Below are 15,556 nucleotides of genomic sequence, written 5' to 3' on the forward strand. Positions count from 1 at the left end.
TTTGCTCTGCCTATATAAAGGTCGCATCACTTAAACTTCTTCCTCATCTGCTTTTCCCACGTTTTCACAGCAGTTTTATCAAGAACAGGCTTGCTCTGCGGTGAGTGATGCGGGCCAAAGAGACAGGCAGGAGGAGGAGAAGAGAGTAGCTGAATCAGTAAAGTGCTTGATGGGACTCACAACGGAGGCAGGCATCTAACTTATCCTAATGTGTGCACGGGCCATGAGTGTAGAATACGAAAACTTTTTAATAAAACATAAATTCGTCCGGCCGCGATTTTTTGGCCAAGTCAAGTCAAGTGTGTTCATAGAGGTTTCCATGGGCCATTGCGAATAAAGCTAGATTTAAATAAATAAAATAAAGACACAATTTTGTCGGACCTGATGTTTTATTCTTATCCAAAACGAGATGTGATATGAGTGTGATACATAGGCTATAGTCTACACTACAAGTCAAAAAATTTTGAACAGTAAGAAAGGTCCAAAAGAAAGATCCAAAGATCAGCATTTATCTGAAATAAAAAGCTTTTGTGACATTATACATATACCATTCAAAAGCTTGGAGTCAGTATGGTGGGTGGTGATAGAAATTAATACTTTTATTTAGCAAGGATGCTTTAAACTGATCAAAATTTACAATAAAGACATTAATAATGTTACAAAAATATACATTTTTCAGATAAATGCTGTTCTTCTGGACTTTCTATCCATCAAAGAAACCTGAAAAAATATACTCATATATGTTTTCAACATAATAAAAATAATAATAATAATAATAAATGTTTTTTGAGCAGCAAAATCAGAATATTTGAATAATTTCTGAAGGATCATGTGACTGTGGTAATGATGCTAAAAATTCAGCTTTGAAATCGCATAAATTACATTTTATATTCAAATAGAAAACAGTTATTTTAAATAGTAAAAATATTTCACAATATTACTGATTTTGCTGTGTTTTTGATCAAATAAATGCAGGCTTGGTGAGCAGAAGAGAATTCTTTAAAAAACATTAAACTTACTTTTATAAAACTTTTGACTGGTATGTATATACAGTATATATATATGGTGGTGGGCCGCCGCCTGGATTGAAAAATGTCGGAGTCTATTTCTTTATCCCAGTCCAGCCCTGCATCCATCGGTCTACACTGGGGGGCAAAAAAACTCAATATTGTAATAAACATCTCATATGCTGAAATATGTCTCCTATTTCACACTGAATTTTAATTACTGACTTTTAAAGTTGTTTAAGGCCAGTCCCATTTATGGCATTCATAATTTTGTAATGGCAATGTTACATATCATTGAGCCACAGCCCTCAGTTTCTAATTAAGTGTGAATGTGTTTGTTTTATCAATTAGACTTATTAATGAGCTATTAAAGGTGCTATACGAGATTGCAGCTACTTTGTCGTCTCTCTAAAAGCCAGCCCTCCAAAGACAGATCAGCAAACCCCAACACGTCAAAAGTAGCACTCTTAAAGAGCTTTTTGTGTTTGGCTAAAGAACCATGGCTTTTTTGTACTGAAATAGAACACATTAAATAGTAGATTACACATTTAAAAAAAAAAAAATAGAAATGCTATTTGACAACTAAGTGAAATAAGTACTAAAGTTACTAAAATAAAAATACTGACAGATACTGAAATAAAATCAAAGCCAAACATCAATATTAAAAAATGACAAAAACACATGACAAAATTACTAAAATGTAAAATAAATTAAAATCAAAACCAAAAAGAAAATATTAAAATAAAAATTAAAGTTAATTAAAAATGTTAATAAATGCTACAATAGTATATAAATAATATAAAAATCACAGGACATATTTTTCTGTGATATTAGTCAAGTAATAGGGCCATTTTATGCCTAGTATTCCAAAAAAAAAAAAAAGTACACTGCGTAAAACAGAACCTTTAATTATGAATTATGAAAAAACATTGTTCACATTGAAGGTCTTCTAGAATAAAGGATTGACAGCACACAAGGTGATTTTCCTGTTATTGAATGCATGGTAATTTTCCAAATCTTCAAGGCATGATAAAAGATTTATGATTCATATTCTATTATTGCTATATTATTGTGTTCCTTTCTCATACAACTGAATGCAAGCTGTGTGATTATGTAAGTTTGCTCTGAATTCCATCCAACCAAAAGATTGCATTTGTCCTAGAGACAGCCTGAGTCATCTCCTATATAATCAGTTTAAAATATTACATAGCTGGATGGGGGACGAGAGACAATTTAAATGAAATATCTCCCTGGGTTAAGTGAGGGAAATTAAAGTGCAAACAACAGTGTAACCAAATCAATGTCCTAAGTGTGTTTTACTCATTCTAGGCACATCTCCACAGCTAAAAACCAGAAAGCAAAAAGCTTTTCAGCTTTAGTAAATAGGACTTAATGAGTGTCAAAGCCTGTGAGGCATATGTGAGCGAAAATCACAAAACAAGGGTGCATCTGAGAGTACATGATGTTTGATAATTTTAACATCGCTCGCCTGAAAGGAACATATGTCCGATATCAGCACGCCTGAAGCGGCAGATTAATAAAAGGCTGAATGATGCAAACTTGACGTTTTATTCCACCTCATCCGGAAGTGCTGTCGTGTCATATCTCTGCATTCTGAGCCAAGCGGATGGTGCATGTGTTCTCAGTGTTAAGCCACAGTGCTATCAAGAGACGCAATTCTTCAGCTTTTTGTGCTTGATTAATTAAGAAATCTCAGTAGTGAGCCGCACGTCAAGTTTTAATTGAACCGGGCTCACTAGTCCAGCATTAATCTTAAATCTCAACACTTAAAACCTTCATACATGAGAATGAGATCTTGATTACACATTAAAATTAAGGACACATGAAAATTGCCTTTTTATCACAAACTCTGAACCCCATTCTCACATTCAGTAAGGAGAAAAGAATTTTACCCAGGAATGTGATTTGCATTTTGACTTGTCCTTGAATGAGAACTCTGATGGCTGGTCAGCTCTTTCCAGTAATAGTTTTATGACAAACAAAACCAGCTTAACCACCTCATTTCAGCAGACAGACATTTTTCTTGCAGCGCTGCAGGTAAACGGTGCCAGCGCAGCTGCCTCGTGTTTTTAAATTGGGTGCGGTGTTCAAGATGATTAAGGATCATAGGCTGCTAAATGAAAGGATGTGGATTCAGTCCCAACTATGTGAGTGACCCATCTGGAGAATACTGTCACAGAGATCACAGTCTGACCTGCTGCAAGAAGCTCCTTGCAATTATTTCACTGTCGCTTTAGGGGGAAAATCAGCTGCAGTACAGCCAGAAAGCTATAATGAGATAGTATAGATTGAACATCTCAGCTGCACTATTTGTCACAGGTCCACTATCGCTTTTCCATAGCAGATCATGTGTCTTGCATTAGATTAGAGTGAATATCCCCTGCTGCTAAAGTCAAAATGTAGATAGCAAATAGATTTTTTTTTTTTAAGATTACTTTGTTGAAAAAAGGAATTGCAAATGTCTCTTTTTACCATTGGTACTGAGCTGTTTTAGATAATTGATGGAAATTTAAGATCTGCTATTTTAGTACAGAAAAAAACAACATTAGAATGCCCGAATGTTCGTGTATACTCCCTCAGATGCAGACCTTCTCTTCGCTTGTATAAGCTTCTCTATTTCCATTTGTAGATTCTGAGCTGTCCTTTTATGTTAAATTTAGAGAAAGACTCCTGCAGTGAATTGAAAGGGAAAAAATCTTAACAAGAAAAGAGAAGCGATGCCTGAAATAAATCCGCTTTGTTGTGGATAAAGAGTGAGAAGAACAACTACAAGGGTTCATTACTACTGAGCGTGATCAGTCAAAAGGAAACAGATGAGCTGCATATATTTCCACAGTATGCTGAAATATAACAGTGTTATATTTGCTGCTGTACATGTGAAAGGTATAGAAATCCCCAATTCAAATAACATGAAAACAACTGTCAGTCCTGTCTCTACTCAACAGAAAGTAAAAGTTTATGCAACAACAAAAGTGATTTTTGTCTAACTATTGAATAAAAATAGTCATTAGCGATGATTAAGAGGTAATTTTGTTTGCAACTGTGGAATGAATATTGAATGAACTGGCAGATACAACAAACTATGTCTCTGGTGACCTCAGAATCACAAAAAAAAAAAAAAAAAAAAAAAAGTTTACTTCCACACTGAAAAATAAGGTGTGTATGCTGTTGTCCTCACGAACAGAAAAGTTGTCCTGATATACAGCATTACCATGGACAATGGTGACATTAGGAAACATCTAAACACACAAATCCCTGAATGACCAATCAAAATCGAGTATTCAAGAGAGCAGGTTTTATACACAGAGGATTCATATAATAAAACCTGCTAAACCTTCCATGTCTCGTGTATATCTATTAATATGCAAACTGAAATGTCTATTAATGCAAACTATAGCAGAGCTGGTTTATAATTCAAAAGCAAATTCTCAAAGGATGCATTGTGTTACTATTTATGTTCTGTAGTTGAGAGAAAACATGCTGAACCAAACACGGTGTGCTTAATTCTTTATTATTTTAAAACGAGCTTGGGTGGTTTAACTGTGGGGCTTATGAAAAAGAAAATGTTGGCATGGTTACCATCTTCAGGTCCGCAGCTTTCTCAACCACATTGAGCACACTGGACTGTAGTCAAATGACAGGAGGCATTTCTGATTCCTTACTGTGATAAGTTTTTAAAAACATATAAAATCTAGCAGAGGCTCTGCTCTCCTGCACGATTATAAAGCATTATATAGTCTTTGATGTTGTTAATAAAGAGAAGCACACAGAACAAGAGCTGCTGAGAGCTCAAAATGAAGTCAAACAGAAAGCATAGATGTGTAAAATGGGTAAGATAGCAGTTAGCCACATGCTTCACCTGGCTAACTTTAATTTTAACTCAAAAATACAATGTTGAACTTAATGGTTATCCTGTCTTTGTCACCTTTTTTTTTTTTGCTTTTTTTGAACACAATAAAACAATCCGATCTTGATTTAAACGATTGACAGTAACAGAACTGACCTAATATAACACTTAATAATGACAGTCATAGATATAACAGTGTGACATATGAAAGAAAAAAAAACATTTAACAAATGACCCACCCACACCTCCCCAAAAATAAAATAAAATAAAATACATAAATAAAAACCAAATTAAATATATACATATTTAGGGTTTAGACACATGAGATATCCTAGACTTACCTACACTCTTAAAGAGACAAAGCATGTTTGACATTATACTTATCTCTTTATTCATTTTTTCAATCAATGCAAGAAAAGAATCCCATATTTTCATATACAGATCAGGCCGTCCTGAGACTCTAAATATCACACATTCATAGCTAGCAATACTGGACATGAGTTCTAGCCATTTATCAAACAAAGAGGATGTAACGGATTTCCAGCGTCGCAGAATGATACTACATCCAGACACCATAGACGGCACCATTTCCTTTGTTGTTATCTTATGGTAAAATACCCAACATACAGAGACCAGGATTTTTGTGTAATGTTAGGCTGAAAATGTTATTAACAAAATGTACAATCTTTTCCCATAGTTCTTTAACCTTATCACATTCATACAACATATGAACCATAGTACCAATATCGGTATTACATCGCCAGCACAGATCATCATTTCTTATTTTAAGTCTAGCCATCCTGTTTGGAATCCAGTAACACCTGTTAAAAATGTTATAGTTTATCAGTTCAGATTGAATTTTACGGACACAAGTATGCCATTTAGATACAACCTGCTTTCACATTTCATCCTTAATTGTTCCCCCAGATCTCTTTCCCATGCCATTTTAAGTCCACAAAAGTCATTATTCGGTAAGTTATACTTTTGTTTCAAATTATTAAGTGAGACCACATGTTCTCCTTCATTAAGATTATCTAAGAACCATATGCCTTTATTGGCCCACTGTGTCCAGTAGAAAGGCTTCTTATCTATTTGTTATTTAGTATTATACCAGATTGAGGCTTTAGATGTCAGCCATGGGGTTTTGTTTGAAGTTTTGGTGATACAATTTCCAGCTTTCTCTAACAAACCTCAGAACAGGATTCTGGTCAGGTTTTGGTCGGGCAAGTTGTGTCAAGAAAGCCTCTGTTGGAAAAGGGGCCAATATTTCCTTTTCAATATTGAAAAAACTACTGACTACTCGTCTAACTCAGGTTCGGATTCATTGAATGGCTACAGGGTGTCCGGTCAGAACATTAGGTCTCACACCAGGAATGTACTTCAGGGTGATTTATTGTGCAAAGATGTGTGTGTGGTTCTGTAAATATAAAACAGTATACAAATATGAATAAATTAATAAATACACATTAACAGAGCTTTATAGCAGTACTTGAATACTCATAAGTAACAGCATTGTAAATTATCTAAATATAATATAGATACGAATACGACTCAAAGTTCTATTAAATGATCGCACTACTGCACTGTGCGTCTAGCTCACGTGCCTAACTCGTCCGGTGAACAAGCCCGAACATGTTCCCTGAGATGCGTTTCAAGTCTACGCATTATAGCCAAATATGCAATATAACATTAAATATTCTATCAAACAAAAACACAGGAGAATTATAACATTTTGTCTACAAGAAAATGTGCAAATATAATAAACAATGTAAACATTTAGGCGGAATGCCGCGGTAGCGGTCATTAATCTCTCTCGTGGACTTATCACACAATGAATTATATAAATGTACTTATGATTAGTTGCACGCACACATATATCCACACAATCCTTAAATGGGCCACTTCTAACTAATTTAACTATGAAATATTGACTATAAACACATCTACACATCCAGCCTCTATACTGTCTTAGTTCTCACTCCGCGGAAAGTTTTGGAACAGTCCAAATCACGAACACAGGCGGGAGGGTTCGGAAGAGTTCACTTTCAAGGGGTGGCCTTCTTACAGCCGCCCCCAAATTCACAAGGTGAATTTGAACAAGAAAGGCTTTACTAAGTACTGGAATGTCATTCAGTCAAAGGAGGTAGGCAGATGATCTTGGTCACTGGCCTTAGGTAAGTTCTGTCTTTCACTTTGATCTCAGCTGATCTGACTCTGTTATCCTTCCCAGGGAAAACTTGAACAATCCTTCCTACAGGCCAAAGTGCACGAGGTAGCTGTGGATCCACAATCATAACAGTTTCACCTATCCGTAGGTTGTCTGTTTCTGACATCCATTTCTGTCTGGTTTGAAGGCTGGGTAGGTAGTTACGGATGAATTGCCTCCAAAAGTGATCAGCTAGCAGCTGACTATGCCTCCATCTCCGTCGACTCAGAAGCTCAGAATCCTGGTATGTCACTTGGGGAAGTGAGGCGTCCCGCCGCCCCATCAGCAGGATGTTGGGTGTAACTGGGTCAGGGTCAGCAATGTCTGAAGATGTGTAACCAAGAGGTTTGGCATTGAGGATCCCCTCAATTTCAATGAGAACAGTCCGCAATACTTCTTCAGTGACCGTTTGTGCTCCGAGTGTCACTTGCAGGGCTGTTTTCAAGGACCGAATTTCCCGCTCCCAGCATCCACCAAAATGTGGGGCATTAGGTGGATTGAATGTAAACTTAATTTGCTGGCTTGCCAGTTGAGCTTGGAGCTCAGGTTGAAGAGCAGTGTAGGCATCCCGAAGTTCCCTTTCACCACCTTTGAAATTTGTTCCCTGATCTGACAGGATTTCAAAGGGTTTCCCTCGTCGAGCAATGAAGCGACGAAGGGCCATCAGGAATGAGTCACTGTCCATACTTGTGAGGAGATCAATATGCACTGCACGGGTGGTCATACACTTGAAGATGATCCCCCAACGCTTCTCATTTCGGCGTCCAAACTTAATGAGATAGGGACCAAAGCAATCTATACCTGTTGAATAGAAAACTGGCTGGTGAATTCTTAACCTGGCAGGTGGGAGGTCTGCCATCCTGGGGGGATGCGGTTTAGCCCGCCATTTTTGGCATTCAGTGCATTGGCGTTGGTGATGTTTGACTGCTGCTCGTCCTCTTAATACCCAGTATTTCCTCCTGAGCTCCGCAAACACCCTCTCTGGTCCAGGGTGATGCAAACAGTCATCATAGTCTTTGATAATTAGTTTGGTGAGCGGGTGATGTGGGTCAAGGACAATGGGATGTATGGTATCCTCATCTAGTTGACTGATTTGTCGGAGGCGACCGCCAACCCGAATGAGATTGGTTCTGATATCTAGTTCTGGGGCTAGGCAAAGGAGTCGACTATTGCTTGGTAGAGGTTTACCAGATTTCAAGTGCAATATCTCGTCTGGGAATGATTCTGCCTGGATCTGTCGGAGGGCTGTGAGCTCAGCTTCTATATAGTCTTCTGCAGTTTCAATGGAGGGAGAGCTTTCTGCTGATGGTTTTATAAGAGCTTTTAAGTAGTCTGTGAATGTGCAATGTTGATGGGGATCTGGCAGTGACAGAGCAGAAGTTAACAGTCCACAGAAAGTTGACCTTTTCAGCTCACCGTCTTGACTTATGTGAGCTAATGGAGGCATCTCTGGCCAGCTGTCTGGTCTTTGTCTGAGGAATGCTGGGCCTTGGTTCCATCTGCTGTCTTTGTTGAGATCAGAGGGAGACTTTCCTCTTGTAATTGCATCTGCTGGGTTGTCGGATGACTGTACGTAACGCCAGGTGTCAGATTCAGTCAAGTCCTGTACTTCTGCCACTCTGGTCCCCACAAACACCTTAAAGCGACAGGAATCTGATAAAAGCCAAATTAGCACTGTGGTAGAATCAGACCACAGTGTGACACTACTGAGTGGTAACGTTAGCTCTGCCTTCAGGACTTTAGCAAGCTGTGCACCTGTGAGTGCTGCACACAGCTCAAGACGAGGGATGCTCTGCTGTTTCTTGGGAGCAACACGAGACCTAGCTGTTACAAAGGCCACCTCCACTTTACCTTGAGGGTTCTCTGTTCTCAAGTAAGCCACAGATCCATATGCCTTCTCTGAGGCATCACAAAAGATGTGAAGTTGCCTAATACTACTAGAGCAGTCTAGTTCCTTGCTGCAGTAACATCTGGGCAAACTGATATTCTGCAAATCTTCCAATTCACTCTCCCACTGTTTCCAAGAGTGTAATAGGTCCTCTGGCAGCCTTGGGTCATCCCACTCCCTTTGTTTGTCCCACAACCTCTGCACTATCACCTTGGCTCGAGTGGTGAAGGGTACAATATAGCCAAGGGGATCATACTGGCTGGCAAGGATCTGGTAGATGCTTCGCATTGTGGGCACTTCACTGTCTGGGTTGCGTCGTTTGTAAGAGAGGGTATCTGATTGGCAATTCCAGTGCAGGCCAAGTGTTGATTCCTGAGCTTCTTGGTGGCCTTCGCTGAGCCAGAGGATGCTACTCTGAGACTGAATGTCAGCTGGCAGATGGCTGATAACTGATGGGTCATTGCTAGCCCACTGTCGTAACTCAAAGCCACCAGATGCTAGAAGGCTACAGAGTTTGTCTACAAGATTCTTGGCCATGTCACGGGAAGCGAAGCTCTGGAGGCAATTATCCACATAGAATGACTTCTCCACTGAAACTTGTGTGTCCTCTCCAGGCTGGCTGTGATCAAGAACGTGCTTCTGTAAAGCAAACGAGGCACAGCACGGACTGCAAGTGGTCCCGAAAGGCAGTACCTGCCATTCATAGACATCTGGGATTCTGTCTCTTTGCATGTCTCTCCAGATGTATCTCAGCAGAGGTTTATCTTGTGGCAAGAGGCGTACCTGATGGAACATGCCGCGGATGTCACTACTGATGGCAACAGAGTGCTCCCGGAAACGCAGAAGAACTGCCAGGAGAGATGGACCAAGTGTTGGACCAGGTAACAGTAGCTCGTTCAGGTTGTGCCCTTGATATGAGAATGAACAGTTAAAGACCACCCTGTTCTTCCCATTATGCTGCACCATGTGGTGTGGGATGTACCAGGCTTCCTTTGTTCTGTCCACTTGCTCCTGACTAAGTTTGACACCATAACCAGCTTGCACTAGCTTGGCCAGCTCCCCTTGGTATGCTGCAGCTAGAACAGGGTCCCTTTCCAGCCGTTTCTCGATTCCTCTCAACTGTGGCAGGACAGCTTCCTTTGGTGCACAGAGGCGAGGCATGTTCTTGACACGGAGCAGAGGAGTAGCGTATCGCTGGACACCATTAACATCCACTCTCACTGTGTTTTCTTGCAGACGCTGAATGGACTCTTTGTCTTGGCGTGACCTGGTGATCACCTTTTCACTCTGGTAGGGTAGAACATCCATTTGCCATAGTCTCTCCACATTTGCATAAAGGTCATTGACAGGCCGCAGCGTGGTGAAGAAGCATTGATCAGGGGAAAGATGACTGCTCAATTCTTCAGTTGGACCCTGCAGTGTCCATCCCAGACGTGTTCTTACTGCTGCTGGCCCACCAGGGGGCCCCAGTCGGACTGGTTCTATGGGTGTGAGGAGGTGGGGGCAATCAGAGCCAATGAGAAGAACAGGATGTACCTTGTCCAGCTGTTGTAGAGGTAACCCTGCAAGATGCTTAAATTTCTGTTGCAGGACACTAACTGGGTGTGTATGTTCTGCCAGACCGAGTGCTTTGGCTGTGAAGGCATTACGGATCTTGTAAGCTTTGCTGGGGTTAACAGTTTGGGACACAGTAAAAGTCACTGCTGCCCCGTGAATGACCTGGGTATCCTGTCTCACTGTACAAAGTACAAGGTCCTCTGGCTCCCCCACAAGTCGTAATTTCTGCACTGCATCATGCAGAATGATGGTCCGCTCTGATCCATTATCTAATATGGCGTAAGCCTCCATTGCCACGTTGCCATTCTTGATCAGAACCTTAGTCACTTTGAGCAGTACTTTACTTCCGGAGGTTGGTCGGTCAACATATAAAACTGCACTGGAAGGAGCTGCACTTGGCTGAGATGGCTTGACCTGGTCATTGACATCATGTAGTACCATAAGGTGCTTCTTTTTGCAGGTTGGGCAGAAAGTCTTTAGTGTGCAGTTAGCTGCTTGATGTCCACGACCACAACGCCAGCATCGGTTCTTTGTCTTTATCCAGTCTATCTTCAGGTCTTTGCTAAGAAGCTTGAAGTTGTCACAGCCATTCAGATAGTGTTTATTATTGTCACAGTATGGACAATAAGCTCTCACCTTCTCTTCTCTGACTGAAGCTGGTTTAGACGTGGCTGACCACATTGATGTGGAATGTGACTTGTCGGTTCCCAGTAGAATGGTGGTTGGTCTGCGAAGCTGCTTAGACTCTCTTCTCACCTCTCTGCCACGCACTGAAGATTCTTGCCTTGTATAACAAGCGTACTGGCTATTGTCTTCCTGTACTTGAAGCTCATATTCCAACCAATCAGCGAAGTCCAGCAAAGTGGGAATAGAGACTTGCAAAGGGTGGGTGTACCGTTTGAAACTTGATCTGAGGTCATGTGGCAGTTTACTTAGGAGTCGAGACACATGTGATCCACATTCCAGCTCTACAGTACCTTTGTGGCCAAGCTGCTGCAACATACTGACAAGTGAGCGCACCTGCAGTCCGAACATCCTGAAGGCCTTTACATCTCCACTGCGTATATTAGCTCCATCCATCAGCTCAGCGATTCGTTGCAGGGCTAATTGGTGGGGTTGACCATACATCTTATCCAGAGCTTTCATGGTGTTGGTGAAGGGAAATCTGGAATTGCTGTAAGAGTCTGCCACAAGGAGGGCCTCCTCAAGTTTCAGATGGTCTGTGAGGATTTGAAATTTGAAATGTTCTGTGGCATCGTCAGGCAGGATGTTCTCTAAAGCAATTCTCAGTCTTGAAAACTCCCTAGGGTCAGAAGACGTTAGGCAGGGGATGGTAGGGGCTGGACCTCTGTAGATTTTCTCTTGGGTAGATGAGGGTAAGAAATGATCTGAGCTGTATTCTGCATGGGCTGGCCTCCTCCTTTCCTGTAATGAGACCACGGACTCAGGCAGCTGAGGTGGCTGGGAATATGGGGAAGTGTTGGGATACCTGAACTGAGCTGAGTCACTATAATGTGCTGTAAAGGTGGGTCTCTCATGAGGGGAGGAAGATATGTTCATGTTTCTCAGATCTTCAGTCAGCTCTGAGCTTTCCTCTGGCACAGCTGGGTGTGGCAGTCTCTTAGTGGCAGATGGTGGCAACCTAGAGCGTGGAGCTGGGATTGGGCGGTATGGCTGTGGAGTCTGAAAGTTAACTGCTGGAGAGTGAGAGTGTGGTGATGGCATTTGTGGAGTGACCGACTCGGGTGGAGATCTCTGCTTCGATTTCAAGCTTTGAAGCTCATGCCATAATGCAGCATTCTGTTGACGCATCTCTTGGAATGCTGAAATGATCTAAGGGAGCTGGCTGGATTGTCGTTGCAAGGCTGCTTTCTCCCTCTTCATCTCCTCTAACATGGCTGTAAGCTCTGGCAGCTGTTTCACTTGCCTTTGCAATGCTGCATTCTCCTCTCTCAGCTTTTCAGAAGTGCAGTCCCATTGGTCAGTCAGTATCCACTCTGAATATTCTGATGCTTGGCTCACTGGTGAAGTGGATCTGGAATGACCCGTAGCACTTGCTGGTTCATTCTCCAGTACTCCCTGGCAGGTAAGCGACCGTGATTGCTGTTGATGAGAGCCAGGTCCACTGAGCTCAAAGTCTTCTAAGTAGGATGGAGGGTTAACTCGTCTCCTTGGCCGCACAGCAGGGGCTTCTCTTTCTGGTTGAGACATGTCTGTAGCAATCCACACTTCCGGCTCGAAGGACCATGAAAAAACTGCTGACTACTCGTCTAACTCAGGTTCGGATTCATTGAATGGCTACAGGGTGTCCGGTCAGAACATTAGGTCTCACACCAGGAATGTACTTCAGGGTGATTTATTGTGCAAAGATGTGTGTGGTTCTGTAAATATAAAACAGTATACAAATATGAATAAATTAATAAATACACATTAACAGAGCTTTATAGCAGTACTTGAATACTCATAAGTAACAGCATTGTAAATTATCTAAATATAATATAGATACAAATACGACTCAAAGTTCTATTAAATGATCGCACTAATGCACTGTGCGTCTAGCTCACGTGCCTAACTCGTCCGGTGAACAAGCCCGAACATGTTCCCTGAGATGCGTTTCAAGTCTACGCATTATAGCCAAATATGCAATATAACATTAAATATTCTATCAAACAAAAAACACAGGAGAATTATAACATTTTGTCTACAAGAAAATGTGCAAATATAATAAACAAACAATGTAAACATTTAGGCGGAATGCCGCGGTAGCGGTCATTAATCTCTCTCGTGAACTTATCACACAATGAATTATGTAAATGTACTTACGATTAGTTGCACGCACACATATATCCACACAATCCTTAAATGGGCCACTTCTAACTAATTTAACTATGAAATATTGACTATAAACACATCTACACATCCAGCCTCTATACTGTCTTGGTTCTCACTCCGCGGAAAGTTTTGGAACAGTCCAAATCACGAACACAGGCGGGAGGGTTCGGAAGAGTTCACTTTCAAGGGGTGGCCTTCTTACAAATATGTATCCACGTAGGGGCTACATTAGGCGCCATATTGACTTTAGTCCACTGTGAAAGTGAAAACGACCAATGATACCAATCAACTCTGGGCAGAGAGAGCCCACCCTAACTTTTAGCAGAAAACATATGGTACAATTAAAAAGGGGTTTCTTCCCTTGCCAAATAAAGGATTCGACATTTTTAATGTATTCCTTCAGAAGTGATAGTGGTAATGCAAGGGGGAGCATATATGACAAATAATTTATTTTGGAAACAATTATCATTTTAACAAGATTAATTCGACCCAAAATAGACATTGTAAGTTTGCTCCAATTCTGTAATAAATTTTGGATCTCTTGAATAACTGGTTGAAAGTTAACTTGCATAATTTTTTCTAATCCAGGTATAAGATTGATTCCCAGATAAAACTAAACCAGATGAGACCCACTTAAATGGCCATTGTACTTCTAACATATTATTATGGTTTTTAGACAGAAGCATTATTTCTGATTTACTCCAATTAATTTTATATCCTGATATTTGAGAAAAGTCATCAATTAAAGAGCACATTGTGTGTACTGTTATTTGTGGGTTACTAGAGATAAGTAAAATGTTGTCAGCATACAGAAGTATTTAATGCTCCTGCTGACCAGCCATAACACCCATAAAATTTGGGTTGCTGTGTATAGCTATAGCCAATGGCTCTAAGACCAACGCAAAAATGAGGGGCGAAATGGGGCACCCCTGTTTTGTGCCCCTATGTAACTCGAATCGTGATGACATTATGCCATTACACAACACTGAGGCTTGGGGTCCAGTGTACAGTAATTTAACCCATTTAGTAAATACTGACCCAAAGCCAAATCTTCTAAGGGTCTCGAATAAGAAACTCCACTCAACCCTGTCAAAGGCCTTCTCCGCATCCATGGATAAAGCCATGACAGGGTCCGAGACATTTCTAGATTTTCACATGAGATGTAATAGTCTTCTCATGTTATCCGCTGAAGACCTAGCCCTAATAAACCCAACTTGGTTTGGATGTATAATGGTTGTTAATAAGTTTTCTAATCTCTTTGTGAGTACTGTATGTGATGTCACTTTCTAGAGAGTCCCTATCAAATGTAGATAAACAAGGAATTTGTAGGGAATAGAAGAATCAGTCATATTTTCCAGTAGGTACTTCCCCTTGTGATGTATATAGCTCTTGATAAAAATTTGTTAATAAAAAACCTTATTAATATTTTTTAATAAAAACCTTATTAATTTCCTTTCCATCTGTAATCAGTTTATCTTTATCGTCAAAGATAGAATAAAGTTCTGTATGCTGAGCTGTTTGACTCTATGTGCCAAGTATTTTCCTGCTCTCTCACCTTTTTCATAATAGTTTTGTTTTGTACAAAAAATGGCAAATTCAGCTTTTTTCTGTATAATATCATTTAGCTCCAATTTTAGGATCCAAAGTTACAGGATCCGGATGATAATAATGTTGTTTTTTTAGAGACCTAATTGTTTCTTCCAATTTAATTAATTTTTCACTTTCCAAACACTTAAGTAGCGAACAGTGCTAAATAAGCCTACCCCTCAAGAAAGCCTTAAAGGCATCCCAAGTTATACCAGGGTCAGAAACAGAGCCCTCATTATATAACCAGTATTCATCCATTACTGTTTGTATAAAGGAACATGAGATCTCATTTTGCAATAATAAATTGTTAAAGCGCCACCTTGAGTTTTTCTTATTGTTCACGGTCAAAATGACTACATCTACTGGAGCGTGATCTGAGAGAACAATATTCCAGATTGAAGCAGACTGAACCTGACTCACCAGTTGTTTTGAGATTAAAATATAGTCAATCCTTGAGTATGACTGATGAGGACTGGAGAAGAATGTGAAATCTTTCTCTAGGGGATGCAGTGTATGCCATATATCTATCAAGCCACATTGAACCATCATAGTGTCTATTGCTGAGTGCAATATTGGAGTGGTCTGTTTGTTACTAGACTTATCAAGGTCTA

General features: G+C 40.4%; 1 protein-coding gene across 1 annotated transcript; it reads right to left on the reverse strand.

Moving 5' to 3' along the window:
- Positions 1-6,176: 6,176 nt before the first annotated feature.
- LOC122148653 lies at positions 6,177-13,561 on the reverse strand. The gene is made up of 2 exons (XM_042775860.1): positions 13,350-13,561; positions 6,177-12,907 (listed from the first exon to the last, which is right to left on the reverse strand). Exon 2 carries the CDS (start codon positions 12,336-12,338, stop codon positions 7,002-7,004), a length of 5,337 nt encoding a protein of 1,778 aa, XP_042631794.1. The 5' UTR covers positions 12,339-12,907; positions 13,350-13,561; the 3' UTR covers positions 6,177-7,001.
- Positions 13,562-15,556: the final 1,995 nt, after the last annotated feature.

This window comes from Cyprinus carpio, chromosome A2 (genome assembly GCF_018340385.1).
Source record: "Cyprinus carpio isolate SPL01 chromosome A2, ASM1834038v1, whole genome shotgun sequence".
NCBI classification, from domain to species: Eukaryota; Metazoa; Chordata; class Actinopteri; order Cypriniformes; family Cyprinidae; genus Cyprinus; species Cyprinus carpio.